At 55.4% G+C, this 14,442-nt stretch overlaps 1 protein-coding gene across 1 annotated transcript in view; it reads left to right on the top strand.

Moving 5' to 3' along the window:
- ADAM11 (ADAM metallopeptidase domain 11) overlaps positions 1 to 1,693 on the top strand; it is a gene marked incomplete in the record, with an annotated part of 8,279 nt that extends 6,586 nt beyond the window's left edge. The window contains 2 exon segments of the mRNA XM_076356874.1: positions 64 to 154; positions 675 to 1,693. Coding sequence (XP_076212989.1) covers positions 64 to 154; positions 675 to 720 — 137 coding nt within the window.
- Positions 1,694 to 14,442: the final 12,749 nt, after the last annotated feature.

The raw sequence follows: 14,442 nt of genomic DNA, 5'->3' as shown, positions 1-14,442 counted from the left end.
CCCCACTGACACGTGTCCCTGTCCCCTACCCCCTGTCCCTACCCCCTGTCCCCTCTGTCACAGGTCCCAGTGGCACCAATATCATTATCGGCTCCATCGCGGGGGCCGTGCTGGTGGCTGCCATCGTCCTAGGGGGGACAGGCTGGGGATTTAAGTAAGCAGCCACCGCATGGCTCGTCCCCTTCACTGCCTGGACCGTCACTGGCCACGTCCCCCCCCCATGCACCGTCACCGCACCAGCGCCAGGCCCCTGCCCTCCTGGGGACACCCTGGGCACCCCTGGGTGGGGGCACCACCAGTCCCCCCCAGCTGGGCATCACCTGTGGTGTGGTCCCCTGGGAGCTGGGGATGCCTGGTCCCCTTGTCCCTACCTGGTCCCCTGGCCCTGCCTGCCCTGCCTGCATGTGTCATTGGGGGTTCACTGTCACCCTGACCCATTGCTCGGTCCTGGCCGTGTCTGTCCCCAAGCATGGGGTGCCAGGGGGTGTGGGGGGGGCTGTGTCGGTGGCCCATGTGTGTGTGAGTGTGTGCACGTTCCTGCTGGCACTGGGACACGTCTGCTGCCTGTGGGACCAGGGACACTGGGGTGGGGGACGATACACTGGGGGGGGACAGCAGGGACACGGGGGTGGCACTAACGCTCCTCTCCTCTCCCCCCGCCGCCCCCCCCCAAGGAACATCCGCCGAGGAAGGTACGACCCGGCGCAGCAGGGAGTGTAACCGCCCCCCCCCATCGTCTCCTCATCACCGTCACTGTCACCGTCACGGTCCGGCAGCCTGACGGCGTGGGAGCCCCCCCAGGCCGGGCCCATCTGTCCGTGTCGCTGTGTGTCCGGCCGTGCTGTCTCCATCTCTGTGCCCCCCACAGCTGAAAAGAGATGGCGGTTGGGGGGGGGGCCTGGCAGCGGCCCCCCCGGTGCTGGCTCTTTTCAGCTCAGTGTTCCCCCATGTGTCCCCCTCCGTGTCACAGCGCCACACTAAACACACCCCACTTCTGTGTTGCAGGTCCGGGGGGGCCTGAGTGGGGCCGCTCTGCCCCACGCGCCCCCCCCCCCCCAGCGCCTCATTAACAGCAATTAAATGGGGCACTGCTGCCGAGAGTCCGGCCGAGGAGGAGAGCCGGGGGGGCACCCGGGACACCACCCCCCCCCCGACCCCCACTGCGCCGCCACGAATGTATGGCCCCCCCCAGCCCCCGCCCCGGGGCTGGTGGCACTCCCAGCACCGGGATGAATGTACCTGCGGGGGCGAGTGGGCCCCCCAGCCCCCCCCCCATCAGCATCTTCCAGCTTTGGGGCCTGGGTCTCCCAAATGGCAGGCCAGTATACCCCAGCACCAGGCCAGTATACCCCAGTACCAGGCCAGCACCTCACCCCGTGCAGGACCTTGGAGTCATGTCCCCCCCACCCCAGATGCCAGGTCTGGGGTGGGGTCCCTGGGGGCCAGGTCTGCACCCCCAGATGTGCCCCCACCCCAAAAACGGCCCAGCAGCCCCCAATATGGGGCAAGTTACCCCAAACTCCCCCCTCCCAAATGTCATTGCTGTACCCACCCAGCCATGGGACCCCGATGTCCTCAGTGGAGGGGATGCACCCATGGGTGCTAGGCTCTTCCTCTAGGGCAGGGGCTGCCTCCCCTTCCCCACCTTGGGCAAGTGAACCCCAAACTGGTGACACTGGGGCTGGTTGGGGGGGCGGGGGGGGGGCAGGTGACAGCAGGGCACGCCTTGGAGGGGCTGGGGTGCGTGGGGCTGCTTGGTGGGTGGCACGTGTCACCCCAGCCCCGTGGCAGGCTTGTGGCACCTGTCCCCATGGCAGGCGGGTGGGATGTGTCACCCTATCCCCATGTCACCCAGCATGGGATGGCTCCGTAGGGCCACCCAACCCACAGCACCATGGAGCACGGGGGGGGCCCACACCGGCTCCTTTCACCACTGGTGACTTTCAGTGTCGGGGGACAAACCCCTGGTGACACTCAGAGTGTGTGCGTGTGCGTGCCACAGCGGGGGGGCATGGGGAGGGGTGCTATGCCCATGGCGGCATGGGGGTGTCCCCTCCGTGGCCTCCCTCGCCCAGTGTTCCTGCCCGCCAGCAGGCTCCTTTGCCATGGAGGCAAGGGGTGACCAATAGTGTCCCCAAGCCCAGCCAGGGCCGAGGCGTGCGGTGGCCCCCAGCACAGTGTGACAACCCAGCTGGGTGCCTGCAACACCCGTGGGTGCCTTGGCTGCGGTGGCACCAGACAGGGGACGGCACCGCCCTGCCAGGGTGTTGGGAGGTGACAGCAGGACAGGGGGGTGGCTGGATGTCCCCAGGCTTGGCTTCAGTGGTGGCTCCTCGTGTGACATATCAGCCAGGTGCCCCATGGTGATGGGCTGGGGGACGTGGGGACCTGGGGCCACCATGGGCACGGGGGGTCTGGACCAAACCCCCCCATCTCTATCTCTGTCACCACAATGTCCCCACAGCTGTCGCACCCACAGTGCTGGGGTGGTCCCTACAGCGAGGGGACACCCCTGTTTCAGAGCAAGAAGCCACCGTTGTCACTGGGTTTGGGGACATTAATAGATATATAGATAGATATATATATATATAAATATTGGGGTTTTTTCTTAATGATTTTAACGCTGTAAGGTCAAGCGGTGTCGCCATGGCCGCGCCAGGGAGAGCCTGTGGCCGGGACGGGGGGTGCACCCAGTGCTTCCAGAGCAAAAAGAGCAAAACACCTCCCCCCCCCCGACTCCCCCCAGCAGGCTGAGCCGATGGGCCCCATCCCGGCACGCGGCAGGGGACAAGCACACCGGGGCGGTGGCAAACCCCCACCCTGCCAACTCACCGCCAGCCGCACCGCCATCCCGCACCGCCTTGCTCCGCGCTACTGCCCACAGGCGGGATGGGGTCCTGGGTCGTGGGGTGGGGGCTTCGCCACCCCCCTCGAACGCCTGTGACCTCATCTTGCGCTCCTGCTTTGCACGCACTGGGGAGCTGCCGGAGCCGCCGTTGCCAGAGATGCCGTGTGCTCCTCGCTCGGCCCCGGCTCTGGCCCCCGGGAAGCCTCCTGCAATGTCGCAGAATTTATTTACAATAAAGATTTGGAAAATGATTGGGGTTCTGCTTTTCACCGGCACTGGAGGGGTGGGAAGTATGGTGCTGGGGAGGCACAAGCCTCCCCAAATTTCATCCGTGAGGATGATCCGGTCCCTGGTCCCCTCCGCCTCATCCCAATGACATCCTCCCCATGTCCTGCACTCCACCCTGGCCCGTCCCCAAGGGCTGGGACTCATGACTGAGTCGGGTGTCCCATCCTACAGAGATGATGGCACATGGTGAGTGCCACCGAGCTCGGTCCCTCTGAGCTTTTGCCCGGCTGGGGACCCTGCCCCACCACGGGGACACGTGGCCGCTCCCTGAGCAGCGACACGCATGCTCAGTCCTGCACCTGTCCCAGCACGAGGACGCAGCTCCATCCCTGTCCCACCACGTGCACCAGCATGAGGACCGGTCCCTTGCACATCTCTGGGACGCAAGAGCTGTTCATCGTCCCATTGCAGGGACACACGGGCAGGTTCCCGTCCCCTCCCCGGGACACCCTCAAGCTGGGTTAGCTCCCTGCCTGGCTTTGCAGGGGTGAGCAAAACCAGGCAGACGGGGACTCGGGGATGGGTCCCCAACGCCCAGAGGGACCCACAGCGATGAAGCATCCTCCTGCGGGATCAGCCTGGGTGATGCTCAGCTACAGCTGGCGTGGCGAAGCTCAGCACAGTCGGACTGAGGGGCACAGCCGGACTCCTTGGCACAGCCGGACTCGCTGGCACAGCCGGACTCCTGCTCGGCACATCGGCCACGAGAGGGCTCCCCCAGTCCAGTCCATGCACGCCTGGACTGGATGGCGCAGGAGATGCTCTGACATCCCCGAGATGCTCCAGGGCCACACATGCCCCTGCAGCCCCCAGCCCCAAGCTGGGAGGACGGAGCCTGAGAACAAAGGCACAAGCTGGGGAGGGGGCTGCAGCACGTCCCCCCTGTTCGGGGTCCTTTGATAGTAAAATCAGTGGCAGATGGGGGACACCACATGAGCGTTGCTGCCAGTCCCCTTGGCCCTGGCAGCGGCAGGAGAGGTCCAGTGTCCCCCTGCCCGCGGAGGGTCACTTCCCTGGGGAACCCCCTTCTCTGCCAGCCAGGGACGAAGGGCGGGATGCAGAATAATGCATGCTGCAACAACACACCCCAGAGGGGGCTGAGCCCCTGACCGGTGGGGCTGGAGGTGCCCCTCACCCTGCAGAGCCCCAGAGGGACCTGCTCTGGTGTCCTCCTACACGGCGTGGCATGAAAAAGCACCCGAATTCAGCACCTTGTGGCAAGCACCGTGGCCCACGCACATGATCCAGGGTGCCGGGGTGGGCAAGGACATGCGCTGCTGGCTCTGCCCCACTTGTGGTGCTGGGGGGTGCCCAGGAGCACCTCAGGGTGCTGCCAGGGTGCTCCTCAGGGTGCTGCCTCCCTCGAGGGGAGACCCAACCCCAGGCAGGGGCCACTCTCCTGGTTTCAGAAGAGTCAAGACCATCTTATTACAGCAATCACCATCATCCGCTCGCTCTGTCGCCCGCAGCTACAGCCTCGCAGGAGGCGGCGCAGGGTGGGGAAGATGCCGGAGGAGCCTCCGGCCATGGCAGGGAGCGCAGGCCGAGCACCTGGCTGAGCCCAGGGGCTGGGGGGGCGTCTGCACCAGGAGCTGCCCCCCATCCTCACTGCTTTCTCAGCCGCAGTGTCCTCCCCTGCCAGGGCAAGGCTCGGAGCAAACAGCGCTGTTCCTCCCCGCGACCCTGTCGCAGCAGGGACATCTTTATACCCCTTAAGGATTTTAGCCACAGATTTGCTACCAGCCATGACTGAGATGCATCTCGGCAAGGAGCTATTTTGGGCTGGTGTCTAGATACCAGCGTGATGAGTGAGCCAGAAATATTCCAGATGCACAGACTGTTTCTGAATCTTGAGTTATTCAGGTCCTTCAGGGTCAGGAGGGCAAAAAATATGACTTAAAGTCAGCCCAGCTCTGGTCTGCAGCCCCACAGGGTCATGGAGCACCTACGCCACTTGCTTAGGGCAGGGTTCTGCTCACCAGCACTGCTGCGTGTGCCGGGGAGGCTGGGGCTCACGAGGATGCTGTGGTGGGGTTGTACGTGCCCAGTACACGGGAGATGCTCCTTGGCCAACTCCCCAGGACCACAAAACTATGAGAGGCAGCAGGGTCCAGTGCCCAGAGGCGCTCGACGCCCCGAGCTGCCGCTTCTCTCCATTGCAAACTTTGCCAGCTCCTTTTTAGCTTCCTCCATCGCATCACCCAGCTCCTCTGCCTTGAAGAGGAGCTGCCCCGAAACACGGAGCACAAGCTGGCCAGATGCTGCAGCGTTCCTGCCTGTCCTCAAGCTCCTTCTCCTACTCCTAACTCGCCAGTTTTATGTTAGAGACCATCCTCGCACTCAGCTCTGATCCATGCTCCTCATCCACCACTGCCAGAATTTAACGGCACTTGCTAAAGGTTAACCACATTGCCCAAGGGAGAAGCCACAGAGTCTCCCATTTTCGTGCCGGGAGCCTGATGAAGGCTGCGAGGTCGGCATTGGCTTTTGGGTTCCTCCGAGGTCACTTGCAGTCTCCCTAATCCTGGTGTGATACATCCTCTCGTAACGCAGCACACCCGAAAGGACCCGCGGAAAAGGAGGCTGAGGGGAGACCTCATCGCTCTCTACAACTACCTGAAAGGAAGTTGTAGCGAGGTGGGTGTTGGTCTTTTCTCCGAAGTAACAAGCGATAGGACGAGAGGAAACGGCCTCAAGTTGCGGCAGGGGAGGTTTAGATTGGACGTGAGGAAAAATTTCTTTACTGAAAGAGTGGTGAAACATTGGAAGAGGCTGCCCAGGGAAGTGGTGGAGTCCCCATCCCTGGAGGTATTTAAAAGACGTGTAGATGAGGCGCTTAGGGACATGGTTTAGTGGGCCTGGTGGTGTTGGGTTGACGGTTGGACTCGATGATCTTAGAGGTCTCTTCCAACCTCAATGATTCTATGATTCTATGATTCTATGCGTCTGAGCAGCTGTCGCGTACAAGGATAAAATCAAAGACTTATTTGCCCCTTTTCACTGAAAACAGCAACGAGCCTCTGAGGGTGAATCCTGCCAATCTCAAAAGCCTGTGATGGGCAAAAACCCAAATAATAAATCCCCCTCATTATTAGTAAAACCAAAGAAATAAGAAACCAACTCTTCCACAGCTGCCTCTGCGTCTGTGCCATTACATAACGGGAAACCCTTGAACCTAAAATACCTCTGCTCCTTTGGTTGCCAAAGCTGATGATTGACGATCTAGCTGCAATTTTTCAGCTATAATCTAACGAGGCAGACTTTGCTTTTAGGGTGCGCACAAGGAAGAAAATCCTCAAGGACCCCTCAGGAACGTGGTCGCCACAGCATGGGGGGCTGCCACGTAAGCGGCAGCTTGTGTGAGCAGAGGGAGGCTACGATTTTTCAGCTCTCGTGCCCGTAAGAAAGCCGAGATGTTTTGGTCAGCTTCTGAGAGCAGAGGGAGACGTCAGACGGTCAGGAGGCCACGCTGCCGTGAGAAATGAAATGGGGAAATGTCGTCCTGAAGGGAGTTTTATTTGGGGGATAAATCACAGGGAAGAGAAAGTAACACCCCAAATACCGGCTTTGCAATGCAGCTGAAAAAAACACGTCCTCATTTTCCACGCAAATAAACAAAGAACCTGAACTGAACTCCAACCACAAACCAGGACACGCATTTTCCAGCTGGGATACCATCCGAAGGCCGGCACAACCGCACAGCGCAGAAGCTGTCCGTCTGTCCCTTTCCTATTTGAAGCACTCCGGTCACGCACCCAAACCCTCAAGCAACAGGCGCTTTCTACTCCAGTGACAATGCTGGAAGACAGCGTGACTTCTTTCGGCTGTGTCACCCCCAGGTCCTGGTGGGAAACTGAGGTCTGGAGAGGGAGAGAGAAGAGAGAGGGGATGGGAAGGGTAGAGCCCACTCTGGCTCTCCCCCAAAGTCCACCAGCACATGGCATGGCCTGGGATGGGGCAGGACCAAAGCAAGTCTTTGCTGTGCCTCTCTGAGTTGAGGCTGCGTTGCTCTTATTTGATACATGGAGATTTTAGGGAAATTCACCTTTTTGTCACCATGGAGAAATTCTGCAGGCAAACAGCTGATAAATGGTCAAAAGGAGTATGCACACTTCAAGTAAAAGCAGATCCCAGCTCTGTCTCGCCCACTATGGGAATTTTGCTATTTAGGCTCCAGCTGGAAACAAGAAACTAATCAGTGCAGAGAAAAGAGGCAGTTCAGGGGAAAGTGGCGGGCGTCTCCAAGCAGCCTCGGCTCCACACGTCTTACACAACGCTGTCAGTCCAAATGGCACTCCATCGCACTGATCAGAAACCAGGCGCTCCGGGGGAAGGGGAGCGTCAGCGTCTCCCGCCGCCGAGGGTTTGCCGAGCACAACGCATCTGCAGCGGCGGCAACTCGAGCTTCGGGTGGACCGGGAGGAGCTGGGCAGGCTGAGCTGAAACAGATGAGACTGAACGCTCACAGGAATTTTGGCAAATGCTTGTCGCAACTTTGCAAACACAACAGGTCGCGGTGACCGCACTCCCCTCTCAGGCTTCCTCCCGCTAGTTGTGCTATGGAGCTTGTTTGGGGTAATAAACCCAGCCAGTGTTACATGGTGTTTGAAGCATTTTGCATGGGAAAGCTGGGTATCATTCTGCTTTTAGGTAAACACAAAGATATCAAAGCTGAAACCTTCTACTGACCAATTTGAGACACCACTGACCCAATTTCTAACGGCAATGAGGAACCCTCAACAGCAAAGACTAAGGACATCAGCAAAAAACCAGACTTCCCAAGCCTGCACACAAACCAGACACACGTCAAATCCAAAATCACTTTTAAAAATTCTTTGAGGGTTAACGGCTTCAGGAGCTCCCACGGGCAGCTGGCCCCGGTCCCAACACAGGTGCACTACGGCTGCTTCAGTATCTCCCCCCGTACACTGCGGTAGCACTGAACCCTCAAAGTCGGGGGGGGGGAAGGAAAAAGGAGCTGAGCCTCCAAGGACAGCGTAGCAATTGCAGCGACAGGTGAGAGCAGCCCCATGGCACCGAAGGCAACACCAAAGGCCAGATGGGAATAAGACGGAGCCGCTCGCAGCCAGGGGTTGCTGCCGGACACACACACGCTGGGGGCGACGGGGCCGCATCAGTAACTGCTCACTTGCAAGAGAGGCCCATGGGCTGGAGGCGCAGCCCAGCACCTCCGAGCCTGAACAGCCCCAGCTGACAATGGGAAGGGAAGGATTTTTGCTAGCCCAGAAGACAGCCAGTGGCCTGAAAACGTGATTGAAGGCTTTGGTGAGCTTTAACTTCAGCTGCGCAGCCACCAGCTCCAGGGGGAGAGTGAGAATAGCCTGGGGGAAGTGGGGAAACCCAATTCCTTGAGTCTGTTATGACTAGACTGCACAAAAAAAAATTTCCAAATGCCCTTTAAGAAGCAATCTCCTGCTGGCCAGGACGCTGACTGCACTGCCTTGTAGGTCTTTTCCAGTTCAAAGACTGTGTCATTCCAGGCGTGGGCCAGCCTTGCTGCTGCTTTTTATTAGCAGTCCCCCCGAACGCTTGAGTTCACATTTCTGCCGCCGGTAAGCCTTAACCCACAAGCAGCCGAGGCAGAGACAGGCATGACTCAAAAACGACGGCCGATTGCTTCTGGGATTGTGCGTGCAAGATAGGTGCAGCCTGTTTTACAGCTCAGCAGTTCAAATCCAGGTCAGCAGAATTTAATTGAGAATCCCCAGTGGGCCCATTTCACCTTGTCAGCGCAGTCAGAGCAGAGATAGATGGCAGCCGCTGAACTCTGCGTTCCACAGGCGCCGGCTGTCACCCGCCTCTGTGCAGGGCGCAGCACACCGGGACCCGCATCCCACTGACCCCTGCCTGTAATTGCAAGCGAGACGTTAAGCCCTCATTAGCTTACGTTAAACCGCAGGAGCTAGGGATCAGAGATTGTTGAGTTAAATTGGCATCTGACAAAGAAAAGGCTCCGTTTTCCTATTTTCCTGAGCTTTTCCTTCTAGTCCCTCTTAAGAATTTAAATTCATAACTACAAAACAGCAATTTATTAAATTAGCTCTGAAGTCTCTCAAGGTCTCGGCTCTCCTCTCGGGGTATCTGCAGTACCGTGGCGCTCCAGGCCAGAGCAGTTTACATAACTACCCCCTTACCCCTGCACGGGCTACTATCGTTTTGCTGGGATCTTTCTTAGCAAGGATCTTCTCTTTCCTTACTGGCCTTCAAAATATGCATACAAATAGGACATGCATAAGAGCCTAGCATCGCAGAGGATCATAACTTACTTTTTTGTTAAAAAAACAGCCGGGTCATTACGTAACACTGCTGCTCCAACCAGCCAGTCAGCAAGAGAAGGCAACAGATGACAAGAAACCCGATGTGGGAGCCACCGATTAAAGCCAGAATTTCATTTCACAGCCCCGTGGCATGCTCCTGACCTCGTCCCCTCCCGTGACGGTCCAGCAATGAAGTGCCCTCCCTCCCCCAGCACGTAGGGGAGAAATATTCAGGGACTGTGTGATCTAATAGACATGCTGACGAAGGAAACTTCAGGGCAGCTTGAGTTTTCTTGGAAATACCACGTTCTGGGTGAACCAAGGTGTAAAGCTTTCCCGCTTGCCCTCTGCCTCGCGACATACGTCTAACATTTAGGAGAAGGTGGCTATTTTTATACCTACAGAGCACCGTGGTCCCCAGACTGTCCTGCAGCATCTAGGTGCTATCGCAACACACGTAGCAGCAAGGACTTCCCTCAGACGGGAATGCCAGATACTGTACAACATCAAACTCTGCTGGGTGCATCACACCCACGCTCCGTGCGGAGGCAAAACACCTATCTGTACCTCGCTCCCTGCGTTTCATTTAATAAACTCATTTTCTATTTGATACAATCACATCTCTTTTCTTACTTTAGAAGTTTCTTACTGCTGCAAGGCTCCTGGCCACGCGTCCTCCACCATGCCATCCCCTCGCAGGCTGCAGGTGCTGCTATAGGATCTGGCAGCTGCCCAGCCACACTACAAAAATCCTCAAAAATACGTATTCTTACCCGTTTTTAGCAGAAGCACTTCTGGCCACCACCTTTTTATGGGAGTGGAAGTGTCCCAAACTTCCTTTAATTTGCTTGAAGTCAAAGCAGAAGGGTTAATAAATGGAGCAAGGCTGCTCACATTTCCACACTGAAAAGCAGTTTTGCTCTAGGAGGGGGAATACTGCGCACCCAGGTCACGCCAGGTCCGTAGCGCCGATAACAGCAGGTCCTGCCTCCAAACCTTCACCGGCTTTACAAAACGCCTCCCAGTTCCACACTGCCTGCAAATTCCATTAGTACATTTGGATTGGGGGTGGGGGGGTGGGGGTGTGTCAATGAAAATACCAAAATATCAAAAATTTACACGAAGATATGAAAATCTCTTGGTCTAAAGACCAAGAGCGCAGTTCCTTCTGCCCTCCACACTGGCAGTTCCCCCTTCTCCCTCCTGTGCGCCCATCACCAGCGGCACTGCTCTTGTGCACTTTACCTGGCTTGTGAGAACAACCCATCCTACCGGGCCAAGCAATTTCTTGGGCAGCACCGTAACAAGGCAGCAACTCATGTCCGGAACGTTTTCATTTAGTACCTTTCTTCTCTGAATCAAGAATCTCATCACAAAATTTACCAGATCAATCCAGCCCTGATTTTCAGAGATCCTTGCTGTACATTTCCACGTCTCTTTCCACCTCATTTTCAGAGCATTTATACAATATTGCATATATAACATATATATAACATAACATGTAACATATTGCACGTTTATATAAGCAAAGTTATTTATTTTTCTCATGGAGAATATGGAAAATATACTCCCAGGGAACCTATGTGTTAATCTCTCACGCTGAGTGTGTTCCAGCTACAAGCCCATAGAAATTCAGCATGCAGCTGATGTAATCAAACTGACTTTTCAACAGCTCCCTCAAAGACCTTTTGAAACGTTAACGAGTTTATTACCAAATATGGTTGACTAATCAGCTAGATTTTCTGATTCATGCTTTACATGTCAGATAAAGGGCTGCGTTGGGGCTGGAGGATCACCCTCAGCTCAGTGGAAACCAGCTGGTTCCAGCGGGCTCTTACGGAGCTATAGAGTTTATAAAACGTCCAACATACCTGCGGACAGACCACCAGCCTTCAATTAGCGCTGGAACCAATTAACGAAACGCGGTGCTTTGCTGAGCAAGCTCCAGGAAAGCCGATTCCTGTCCCGGTGCTCCTCGTCCTCCTCCGGGCAGGTACTCCGGATGAAGCTGACCTGAGCAGCAGGTACGGCGCTTTCGGGGGTCTCTTCCCTCCATTACAAACCACAGACAACCCACAAACTTCTCTTTGTAACTTCGTATTTTCACAGCATTTTTCACCAGTGCACACCAGTGGGACTTACTGTGGTCTCTGGTGTAATTCCAGTTAATGCAAACACTCAAAGGATCTCTACGGTGCATTAAGTCTTAACTTTTCGTCTATGACATAAGAATACATGCAGCAACGAATCGCTCAACATTGTAATACCAGCTTCAGAGAGAAAAAAGAAATACTGCTATCAGCAATATAAAGCGAGAGAGGAATTTTGTTTCAGAGCTTGGAGTCATCACATTTAAGTTCAGGTATCATGGGTCAAATCTCCTCACCTTCCCCCCTGCACAAAAAGTCAGGGGGAATAAGAGCCAAAGGTGATGAGGTGGCTCCAAACAACTGATACACACGTACATACTGACACCTGCTAATATCAATGTGTTACCAGAAACATTTTCCATACAGAACAGGCTTTTTAAAAAGTTTTCTGGTAGTGGATTTTCAGGTGATTTCAAGTTTATGGAAAAAGATATAAAAAGCCTGGCAAACAGTCATTAACAGGAATACTGAATTTCTGGGGATGAAAATACTCAGAGGGGGGGAAAAAAAAAAGTAACTAACTTAAGTCACAATATGTCTTTAAATAAGGGCAAGCTGAAAGCTGAGAAGTTGGCATGATGATTTCCAGTACTTACAACAAAACCAAAATGTATCACCACTTGTCTGCTGACTTAAGAAATTTCATTCATCGCCAGAGACCGGGATCCTAACGTCCATCTGAACACCGAGACCAACCTCCCGGCCAAGCGTGTTACAGGTGATACGCAGGTCTGCACCGCGTCAGCCCGGAGGACCCGGCCCCATGCCCGCGCTCGGGCGCAGGCACACGCCGCGGCCGTCTCTAAAGAGAAAGCGGGTTCGCAGCTCCGGCTTCTGCTCGGCCAGACTTCGCTCCCACACAGAGGAAATCCAGGCCACGGGGCAGCAGAAGTCACGGACCTCAACAAGGGTCACGTGTAAAAATCCCAGGGCATACGACCGCAAGTCAATGTGGACGCAGCCGCAGGGGCCTCGGTTCTGCTCCTGGGGAAGCAGCAGGCTCGGGTCCACGAACGGGCGATAGGTCCTTTGCCAAAGAGTAACCAGAACATCCTGTTCAATAAAAAAATAAAAGGGAGGAGGACAGCAAAATCTGAACTGTATAGAAATATTCCATAGCACCGATGAGCCTTTAAATCCCCCTTCCAAGGCATTTTTCCCCAGCTATCAACACAGAATTTACACAACGACGATAATGTCATGCTGTAGAAAACAAAATGTCATTTTCCAAGCAATGATGAACTGTATTTGAAGTCTCCACTGACACAGAGAAAATGAATGGCAAGCCCCGAAGGAGAAGCAGCCCCTGAGCTCCTTTCCATGCTGCAGTAGAAAGGTGGGTTACGTCTAGTTACACCGGCAACAGCAAACTGTAATTTAACTCGCGCAAACAGATCTCTCTTTCAGGAACCGTTTCGCGGTAACCGCACGACGTGCAAAGCACAGCACGTCTGATTCACAGGAATTAAGCATGCCGCAAACGCCCCAGAGCAACCATGCACATCTCAATAAACAGCTCCTTTTGAAAGTAACCTCACAGCTGGCAAGTTATGCGCCTGGTATCAAGAATTCTTGTATTATTAACAAATCAAGCTACAAGAAGAATGGCGTAGTTGCTGCAAGATTGTAGCTAAACTACAGGCAGGAACACTTAATGCTAACAATATTAAACCCCTAACCTATGCTTCCAACAGGGAAATTACTCTGCAGAGAGGATCTAATTTATACTTGCAATACCCGGTACGAAGTAAGTCGTGTTGTCCTTGCTTTATAGCAGAGGAAAACAAGGTGGAACTGTCAGCTGGCCTGCCCAGAGACACAAAGGATCAGTTGGGATCACGTCTAGGCACGCGGTGCTGTCGGAGAGGTCCTCAAGCACTGGAGGCATCTGCGCAGGGCTGGCAGATGTGACACAGGACCCCTGGGAAGACGCGCCCTCTCGGAGCAGCAGCTGGAGGCCACGCGAAACACCCAGGGGCATCTCAAACAGCACCGTGCATCTGCACGGAGCAACTGAACCAAGCCCGGGGTGACTGCGTACGATCCCAGCTTTGACCTCTGAGTTTTCTACTCCTGGCCTGTTTCTGAGCACAAGAGCAAATACAGCCATCACACGATGGCTTGTATTAGGCGATTTCCCAAGAAACGTATCGCAAGCGAAGAGCGCTGCAACCGTACCCTTCTTTTTCAGTTATGGTTAAATGCCTGAAGCATTTCAGAATTTCTTGCTGCAAATTTGTTGTTAAATGAAGGCTTCTGCACTTTAAAACACTTAAGCACATGCTTAACTGGATGCCTGTAGCTGGCTGCATTGACTCATACAGAGATAATCGCACGCTTAAAGATAACGGCGAGGTTAAGTGTCCTTCTGGAGCAGCAGAGGCGACGCAGCAGGAGCCCAGGTCCCGCTGCACCTCCTTGGTTATCCGTGCACTTGAACCTGTGCCGCACGGCTCAAGCCGCTGTTACCCTGCCCGGGCACAGAGCCGGCAACTGCGTCTGGGCTGTTCCCTGCTCCGCACGCATCTCCCAGCCCGTGGAGACTGCAGGATGCTCAGGTAACCTGACAGTTGAAAACACACACACAATTATTACTGCTGGATCCTGCCTTGGTCACCGTCACCCATTTCTGCCATTACAGCCCTCGCTGAGGCTCAGGACACAACGTGCTCTGTGAGCAGGAGCAGCACTGTCCTCGTCTATACGGCTGCTTTTTCCTTTAACTCCGAACAAACAGCTTTTTATTCCACGCCCCCCCCACCAAATCCATCTCACTTCTAGCTTTCCCGCAGCTGCATGACACGACAAACCACTTAATGCCTCCTTAGACATACTTCCAATTTTGAGGCCAAATTTGCAGCGAGGGGAAAGCATGGGA

The sequence above is a fragment of the Aptenodytes patagonicus genome, chromosome 20, assembly GCF_965638725.1.
Source record: "Aptenodytes patagonicus chromosome 20, bAptPat1.pri.cur, whole genome shotgun sequence".
Classification (NCBI taxonomy): Eukaryota; Metazoa; Chordata; class Aves; order Sphenisciformes; family Spheniscidae; genus Aptenodytes; species Aptenodytes patagonicus.
Note: the sequence above shows the minus strand (reverse complement) of the source record. Positions and strands in the feature narration are given on the sequence as shown.